A 9,278-nucleotide genomic window follows, 5' to 3' on the forward strand; every position below is an offset into this window, starting at 1 on the left:
GAGCCTGCCCTGTTCCTTGGGCTGTATAGGAAATGAGTCTGGCAGCCTGGGATGGCAAATGCTCAGAATTGCTTGTTAGTGGGCAGTGTAATTAATAGGTGATTGGCATGTGACTGGAAGCTCCGTCTCGCCTGTCTCTGCTGAGCCCGGGGGGGCCCAGGTCCGCAGTGCCTGGCTCCGGCCGCTCTGTCTGCCGTGGCTCCGCAGCTCACCCTGCCTTTCCCCGCCCAGCCGCAACGACAGCACCATCACCTGCACCATGCCATCCGCGGAGCTCGCCACGGCCGTGCGAGTCTGCGTCCAGTTCGAGAACAAGTCTTGTGCCGGCTACAACATCACATTCAAGTATGAGAAGAACCCGGTTATATCAGACATCAACCCTAAAAAGAGCCAGCTCAGGTGAGAACCCTGCCCCAGGAGAGACAGTCAAGTCTGCCCGGATTTGTGCTCTTTGGGGGGGTCGTCCTCCTAATTTGCGAGAGGGAGCAGCACGCTCCGACCCCAGCGCAGAGCTGCTGGGAGTGTCCTGGTGCAGCCCGCTGCAGGCAAGGCGAGCGCGCCCGGTCCGAGCTTCCAACCGGCCGGACACAGAGTAGATGCTGAGCACCCCCGTGCTGGGAACCCCGGAGTCGTTGAAGCCCAGCCGGGAGGCCGGGTGCGGTGTCGGGGCCCTGGGCCGCGCTGTCCTGGCGTGATCACTTCCATTCCGGACCCGGCGCATGTCCACATCTGCCCGCAGAAGGAGAGGAGCAGCTCCGGGCTGGTGGGAGCGGGTCCTGCAGGGGGAAGGGGCTTCCTGAGCCCTGGGGTTTGATGGTTGCCCTGCAGACAGGCACAAAGGGGCATGCAGGGTGCTCTTGGGGGGCGTCGGGTACCCCAGCACGGGAGTGGAAGCAGTCTCACACACCAGGACTGTCCGTAGCTCGCTTCGGTGCGTTTAAGGCATGGAAAAAAGTCAGCTTGGTGATGGTGCTGTGTACACCTGGTGGGCGCTTTAGGGAGGTTCGGCGAGGGCGCTTTATGAGACCCTGAGGGTTTTTCTTGGCAGTAAAACTGCTGGAGGATAAGCTGAGATTTGTAATTTTGGGTTTCAGCGTTCCCCAAGGTCACAGTATTTAATTTTTAAAAGCGTGTTGCTTTTAATTTCGTGTCTCTCCGTGGAGCTCTCAGGCTCCTGTTCCTTTGGATACCGTGGCAAAATCCCCCCTTCCTCAGCTGCAGAGCCCGGAAAACTGCGGGCTGACCAAGACACCCGAGAGCGCAGTGCCTGCGCCTGCAGGACCGCGCTGAGAGCGGCACGCCGGGGCGCTCCGGTGGTCCCATCCTGCGGAGCAAAGCTGTGCCTCGGTGTTCCCAAGCACAGCGCCAAAGACGCGGGCTGCGGGAAAGTTAATGGCTGGGCAGAGCGGTGGCTCAGCCAGCGTCAGCTCCCAGCCGGCCCGCGAGCCGAGGCAGCGGGAGAATGTCCCTGCCCGTACTCACGAGGGACAGGGCACTTCTCTGTCACCTGAGCCTGCTTCCTTAGTATTTACAGCAGTTTCCAAGTCTCCAGCGGCTGAGAGCACGGCAGCGGTCTCTCTCTTCGGGCTGCTTGCTGGCTCCTGTAGCCCGGCTGCTCCGGCGCGTTGCGGGGCTGCTGACCACGAGGGGACAGTGACTCCTGTAAAAATTCAGCTGGATCTGATTTATCCTCCCGCATTGCTGAAATAATCAGTGTAAGCGGGGTTTAAAACAAAACACAAGTTGTAAGCTGCTCTGCAGATGTGACAGGCAGGCTGCTCGTTAGAAGCGTGGATCATTTCTGTGTGGTGATAGCCACAGTGCGGTAAAACCTGGCTGCCAGGGCCTTGGACCCAACGTCACTGTGTCTGGAGTGCTCTTCAGACAGTGGGATTCAGAAAGCCCTGCCTGTTCTGGACAGATACCCTGAGCAAAGGTGATAGGGAGGAAGGGGGAGGTAAACCCAGGGCATAGTTTCTGCTGCCCGGAGCAGGCGTGCGGCGCTGGCTCCCCACCCCTTGCTCTGCCCCGCAGCCCTGTGTGCATCAGGGCCCTCGTTACAGTCATTAATTGACTGCACACTGGGAGGCCCACGTCTCCAGGCATTCCCCAGGCAGCAGATCCAAAACACAAAGTGACTCTCACATTTTGATCTAAATCAGAAGTGTCCGGGAGGTGCAGAGGATGCCTGTCGGCCTCAAATGGGTCTCTTCCCTTTCCAAGGCTTACAGACCCCTCTGCGGGTTGCTGTGGGGCAGGGGCAGGGAATATCTTCTGGCCCTTACTTTGAGGGGTTGGAGGTAAACCTCTCACACTGCTGGTGGCCTGGGCAACCCGCTGCGCACCCCTGGCATGCAGAGGCAGGCTGCTCCTCTGCGGGGGGGCAAGGGGGACAGTTGGCTGCTGCTGGAAGAGGTCCCCCCCCTTCCACCGCAGCAGCTGCTGCTCCTCCGTCCTTCCCTGGTACCTTGGTGGCAGAGTGGGTGCTTGCTGCAAGGAGGAGGAAGACTCTGGCTGTTGGGTTACATTTTCTGCTCAAGCAGCTGGGAGACGTCCCTGGGACATGGCAGGGGGGACACCCAGCCATGGCACCTCGCTGCTCTGCGTTGTCCCCTGCAGTCACCCTCTCTGTCTCCCCTTCTCCTTGCAGCGGGGGCAGGATCATCACCCTGGAAGGAAGAGGCTTTGAGCTGGTCCAGAACGTGTCCATGGTGGTCCGTGGCATCGGCAGAGAGCAGACGGTGGGTGTCCCCGCTGGGCATCGCCCGGTACCGGGGAGCAGGGCTGCGTGCCTGCTGCCTGAAGGCGTTGGGGGCGTGAAGCTGAGGCCTGGGGCTGTGCTGGGGATTGAGCTGGGAGCAAGGCTGGGTGGGAGCACCCAGGAGGTCAGTTTTCTGATGTGCGTGCTCTCTGCTGCTTTCAGAGCTGTAAGGTTCACACCGACAGCGCCATCACCTGCCCCTCTCCAGCTGCCTCCAACGTCACCGCAGGGAGCAAGCCTGCACCCGTCGATTTCTATCTCAACGGTCGCCTCTATGCTGACGACCGTCCGGCTCTGGACGAGGAGATGTACCCCGAGGAGGCCTTGCACATCAGCAAGTTCAGCATGGAGTACTATGCCGACCCCCAGTTCTTCACAGCCAAGAAGGAGAAATGGATCAAGCACCACCCCGGCGAGCCCTTAACTCTGGTTATACACGTAAGAGAGTGGCCTCTGCAGCTCCGCTCCTCCGGGGGTGTTGCCTGCTCCCCCGGGAGGCTCTTGGGTCCTCAGCGCCAGCACAGCAACTGTCCCCAGGCGCAGGAGGGGGACGGGGGCGGATGAGGGGCAGAGCCGCACGGGAGCGGGCAGCTCTTGCTCAGCTCATGCACCTGCATCAGCCTTCAGCGGGAGGCACAGCCTGGCCTGGGGATGCCCTCTGAGGCACGGCAAGTTGAAGGATGTAATAGCCAGAAGCTAAATAAAACACTGGATGTATGAAAAAGAACGATAACGCGCTGGCCTGAAATCAGGCAGGTACTCCAGAAGGTCCTGACAATAGATGCTCATTCCTGCAGAAACAGGTCATGCATTCCTCTCTTGTGGCTGCTCAGCTCAGTTCAGAAGGAAGCGGGGTACGGCAGCTGAGGGCTGGGACAATGCGCAGTAGCAATTCAAAGGCCATTGTTCACCGCAGGATATCCTCACTGCCTGCGGAACGGTGCTCCCCCTTGCTCGGCTCTGTCGGAGCATCCCCTGGCCATCTCCCCTCTTGTACATCCTTCCCCCTCCCAGGTGGGTGCTCAGCTCCTTATCTGCGGTGCACAGACAGGGCAGATCAAAAGCCAATTTTTCCAGGTTCCACAAGGGGCTTGCTCATCCCATGCCCCATGCTGAGTCAGGAATGGGAAACAGGAAAATGGGGAATGGCCTGGTTCTGGGTTTCCTGTGGAGTGCTGGAAAAATGTCCTTGGTGAGGGAGACCCCTCCCAGGCCTGAAAACCAGCAGGGAATATGGGAAGTAAAGCAGGAAAATCCTTTGCAGTTCCGGCTGCTGCTCTAAAAACTGACATCCTGACTCTATTTTTGTCACCAGAAAGAGCCTGACAGCCTGGGCCTGGAGAGCAATGAGTACCAAGTGAAAATTGGCCTTATCTCCTGCGAGATCCAGATTGTTTCAGACAAAGTCATCCACTGCTCCGTCAATGAGTCGCTGAGCACCTCGGAAAGGCAGTTACCGGTGACGGTGAGTCCCAGGAGCCCCCACGCTGGGAGCTGGGAGCACGGGGGCCGGAGGGCTCCCTAAAAAGGCATGGAGAGGGGCTGCCCTGCTCCGAATCCGGGGGCACCATCAGCTGCCTGCTGAGTGAACGGTGCTGTGAGCTGCAGACGGGGAGATTGGGTCAGTTCTCGTAAGGCACTGTGAAATCCCAGCCATGTGAATTTTTGTCACTAGCAGTAATTTTCTTTCTGCCCCTCATGAGAGAAGTTTGGGGATTTCCATGCAGTTTTCAGCCAGCCAGCCTCTTGCTGCTGGCAGAAGAGCGGCAAGTGGACACGAGGACCTGGCCCTTGCCAAGTTCCAGTAAAGCACTGGAGATGGGTCCCTGCCCGGCAGGGCAAGGGCAGCACACGGGGCTGGAAGGCTTTGCCGTGTTTCCCAGGGGCTGCTGCTTTGTCACTGCCAAGAGTTGGGTATCCAGGGCCGTTGTTCATCTTTGGGTCTGTGGAATTCCAAGTTGCTGCCCTTTTTTCCCACCGAGGGCTTGACTCATTGCTCTTCTCACTCCCCTCATGTCACATGCAGCCCATTGCCAGGCAGGGCTGTGACCGTGGCTCTCGTGTCTGGAGAGCGAGCGCCTCCCGCGCCGTGGCCCAAGGCCCCGCTCCGGCCGGTGTGCTAGCAGCCAGGGGGCAAGGAGGAGGAGAAGGAAGGCAGCAGAGGGGCCGGGCGGGGCGGGGGGCCGTGGACTCATGCTGCCCAGAGGAAAGGTGCAGAGATGGGGCACCAGTTCACTGGCAGGGCTGCCCAGTTTGCTGGTTATGGTCTGTGGTGTGTGAATTCCGTTGCAAACTGGAAAGGTGGAGATGCAGAAGTAGCAGAATTTCCTGTCGTTTTAATGGAAATTTTAAACAGGGTAATTTTGGGTTTAGTGAGAACTGAGAAGCAGGGAAATCCCTTTGGGGAAGACAAGGAATTTATGAGCTTCCTCGTTTTGGTTTGACATAAAACATTGAGAGCAATGCCCCGGCAGGTCCCGAGGAAGCAGAACGATACCCGGCCCAAAGCATCGCGTAGCTGCTAAGGGCGCCCCGGCAGCGAGAGCGCGGCTGAATGATCGCCCTGCGTGCCCGTCTGCGCACTCGGCAAACCCTGGTGCCTGCCCGGGGTTGTAACGGGCTGGTGACAGCTCCGGCAGCGCGGGGCGGACTTGTGCCGCAGTCCCTACCTGACCTGCGTCCGGGGCGACGATCGACTGGGGGCTGTGGGAGCCTCCCCTGCCAAGGCAAATCCTCTCTTCTGGGGAGCTGAAATGCCCCGTGCTGTGACTGCCCCGTTTGTTCTTGCTTGGATGATCGAGCTTGCGTCTGCAGGGATGGGAGCACGGGCAAGCAGCCCTTTAAAACGTGTCCCACTCTTGGTCTTTGTTCTGCCCGTGACTCGGGGTCTGTGCAGGTGTTAGCAAGTCGCCCAGGGCAGCAGAAGCTGTAGAGAGGAGGGTGGTGAAGATGGGGCTCCCCAGCACCCTGTGTCTTGGGGGGCCCCTTGGCGTAGCTCTTTTGGGAGTGGCTTAGGTGAGCTGGAGCTTGGTTCTGGCCTGGTTTAGTCCCAATGGGTCCCCGTTCCCACCCTGGGAGGCTGCAAGACAGCTCCATCCCAATAGCCAGACCGCGGTTCCCAGTGACCCCCGTGGGTCCCCGTGCCTCAGGAGCCCTGCCCAGCCCCGACCCCTCTTCCCAGGAGCGGGGTGTCCTCTGGCCCCTGCTGCACCCCACGTGCTGGTGACGGGAAGTGTTCCCATTTCACCTGCAGCCTAATTAATTCCCTTTGCAAAAAATTGTATTGAGTAGACCTGTCCAAATAAACAAGAGACGCTTGCCGAAGCCTTCAAACCCATTTTTGTGCATGACCAAACCATTTAAACACTGAATTAAACAGCAAGCATGGGATTTCTCCTCTGACAAACGCAAAAGGTTGAGTTGGTGGGGAAAAAAAAAAAAAGACTGAAACCGCATCGAGGACTTGTCTCATCGCAGCGTTTCAGACGGAAGAGGTGGAAGCGTTGAGGCGAGGCAGGGTGTGGTGCAGGCTGTAAAATAACCTTCGCAGCCTTCCCTGTCCCCATCCAGCACCTCGGCTGCCAGCGGTGCCTGCTGGGTGGGAGACCGAAGCTCGTAGCGTTGGGTGCTAAGTGCCTGGAGGCACCACCCCAGAAACCATCAGCATCCCTCTGAGGGCTGGGACCAGGGCATGCTGGGGCTGGGAGCCACAGGAGCCTGGCCCTGAGGTCCAGCACTGGTGGCTGGAGGTGCAGAAGGTTGTCCTGACCCCAGGTGACGGCAGCCGGCGTTGCCTGCGGCTGGGCGGTCCTTCCTCTCCTGCCTGTGGAGGGAGCAGCGCCGGGATGGACCTCCAGGCTTCTCCAGGCGCCTTCAGCTGGCAGCATCGGTGCCCTCACCGGTGCTCCAGGAGCAAGGGCTTGGATTTCCTGGTGGGCAGGAGCTGTGCACTACGTGGTGTTCGATGCACAGCTGTGGTGGGAAGGCCCCGCTGGTGGCACTGCTTTGGCCCAGGTGCTGACTGCAGTTTAGCCTCAGCGTGTGCCTTTCCCGGAGGCACTCTGTCACACAGATGTAGTCATAAGATTATTCCATCTCTTCCCTACCTCATTTCAGGGTGGTTTTTTTTTTTGCTCAAGTTTCTCTTGCTTCTCATTCCTTAAGAGAAGTGAAACTCGCATTTCCAGAATCCGAGGAGGACTTGTGTGGTCATGAGTTTTCCTTATCAGATGATGCTGTTGAACCCTTTCATCCCAGGGGCCTAGAGAGCCGTTTATAACCAGCGCCGGGTAAACTCGCCGGCTCGTCTGTGATGTGCGTTGGCCTCTTCCCTTCTGGTGATCAGGAGACCGAAGGACTGAGCTCAAGTGGTTTGTGCTTGGGGTCACAAGAAGCAGGGGTTGGGAGCAGAGCCAGCACCTCCTGACACCCGGTCCACTGCTTTACCTGCGAGACCATTACTGGTCTCTGGTCTCGTTATTATTTATTTTTATTCCCTTACTTTATTTGTATTTCAAAGACTTTAAAGTTCCTTTACCTTCCTTCTCCTGAGTGGCAGCAGTTCTGCTTCTGGAGGGGAACGGGGAGTGCAGCTGGGATTCAGAGGCCATTCAGAGCATGATGATGTCGGGTGATTAATGGAAGTGGTTTTCTAGTACAAGTGGTGCAGGCAGTACTGTACGGTGGGGTGAGCCCTCTAAGGAAGGGTTGTCCTGTGCTCTGGGGTGGGTATGGTGGGGCCGTGATGTGGGCTGGAGATTGTGGCTCTGCCACTGAAGGCCCGTGGTGGCCCAAGGATGGGCAGCATCGCGGTACCACCCTGCTTCCCACCAGGGCACGCAGGAAGGGAACGGGGCTGCTCCAAGGCACACACAGTCCCCAGGGTCCAGCAGAGAAAGGCACGGCACGGCTTCCCCGCAGTGGTCAGAACGTCCTTGGGCAAGGGTCTGCCGAGCGCTGCCCCGATGTCCCCCCTTGCCCGACCTCTGGGACTCTCGGCAACGCGCTGCTCAGCTCCTGCTTTTCCTCCCTCCTCCTCCCTCTCTAGATCCAAGTTGGGAAGTTCAACTACACGGTTGCGATGCTTCACCTTGGGGGAGGAGAGACTGCAATCATCGTTTCCATTGTCATCTGCAGCATCCTGCTGGTCCTCTCTGTCGTCGGTAAGGGAACAGAATGACGAGTTGCCAGGCTGTGCCAAGGTTTTTTTCTCATTGCATGTGGAGGGGTGAAGACGCATCATCCATGGGTTAGGAAACCTCTGGGTGCTGCCGTGGTGTGGTATCTGAAACTGGCCTGGGTGCAGCAAGTATCTGCTCTGCTTTGTAGAGGACCAAGCCGGTACGCAGGATCAAAGCTTCCTGCAGCACGGAGCGTTTGCAGGCTCAATCCATAGCTCAGCTCCGTTGCCTGAGCCTGTGATATTTATAAACTTACCCTTTTTGCCCAACCCCCTAGTGGCTACTGTAATACAAAATAGAGAAGGGTGTGGGAGATTGGTCTTGGACTCATGCTGACTTGAACAGGGCTCACTCACGGGCATGACTGCCCTGGACCATCCCCAAGGTCCACCCAGCCCAGGGTCCTGTCCTTGGTGACAGCCAGTGACAGGCGCCGGGCAGAGCGTGAAGGACGGGGCGAGCATCCTTCGCTGCGGGTCTGGAGCAGGCACCGCAGTCGCTAGCCTCACTGGACGCCGTGCAGCGCTCCTCTGTCCCCTGCCTGGGGTATCTTCTCGCTGCGTGCCCAGAACGACTGCGGCAAGAGCCCTGTCGGGTCACAGCAAGGGAGGTGTTTCCAATAGGGAGTTAATCCGTTTTTAAAAAGGTTATAACGCACACTATTTATTGCATGCACCACCTGTCATTAGAAATGTATTCCCTGGAGGCATGGGAAGACTGTCAGGCATGAACGCCGTCATACAGGTGTAAACGTCCTAAAATCTGTGTGCATCAATCAGCTGGAACACTGATACGCAGTTAAGGTGCATGCAGACAGCCCAGGCCTGAGCCGAGGGTGACAGTTACAGCACGGTCGTTAAATTCCAGCTGGTTTTACTTATTCACAGGGAATCGACAGCTGCCTGATCAGAGACCAGGCTTGCTGCAGGCGTTAGACCAACTCTTAAGTGCAGCTTTCTGTGCTTGTGGCAGCAGAGGCCCGTGCTGATCCCGGCTGCGGCTGCTCCTGAGCCCCATCCCAAAGGCTCCTTCCCTTCCTCTTTTTCAGCACTCTTTGTGTTCTGCACAAAGAGCCGCAGAGCGGAGCGCTACTGGCAGAAAACCCTGCTCCAGATGGAGGAGATGGAGTCGCAGATCCGGGAGGAAATCCGCAAAGGTGAGGCACCGAGCTGGGCGCCGGGGAGGAGCCGAGAAGGGAGGGAGATGCCGGCAGGGCAGGGGTGAAGCCATTCGCCTTCTGCTCCATAGAATTTTATAGAATTACTTATGGGAGAAATTCTGTCATCACCTTTGAGCTCTGGCAGGGTTTGTGAATGGGGCTGGGTGGCTGGGAGCGT

At 58.2% G+C, this 9,278-nt stretch overlaps 1 protein-coding gene across 1 annotated transcript in view; it reads left to right on the forward strand.

The window, feature by feature from the left end:
- Positions 1-9,278, forward strand: part of PLXND1 (plexin D1) — a 56,390-nt gene that overhangs the window by 23,358 nt on the left and 23,754 nt on the right. The window contains 6 exon segments of the mRNA XM_009633821.1: positions 232-399; positions 2,651-2,741; positions 2,924-3,199; positions 4,077-4,226; positions 7,809-7,923; positions 8,990-9,097. Coding sequence (XP_009632116.1) covers positions 232-399; positions 2,651-2,741; positions 2,924-3,199; positions 4,077-4,226; positions 7,809-7,923; positions 8,990-9,097 — 908 coding nt within the window.

This window comes from Egretta garzetta, unplaced genomic scaffold (assembly GCF_000687185.1).
Source record: "Egretta garzetta isolate BGI_Z169 unplaced genomic scaffold, ASM68718v1 scaffold332, whole genome shotgun sequence".
In the NCBI taxonomy this organism is placed as follows: Eukaryota; Metazoa; Chordata; class Aves; order Pelecaniformes; family Ardeidae; genus Egretta; species Egretta garzetta.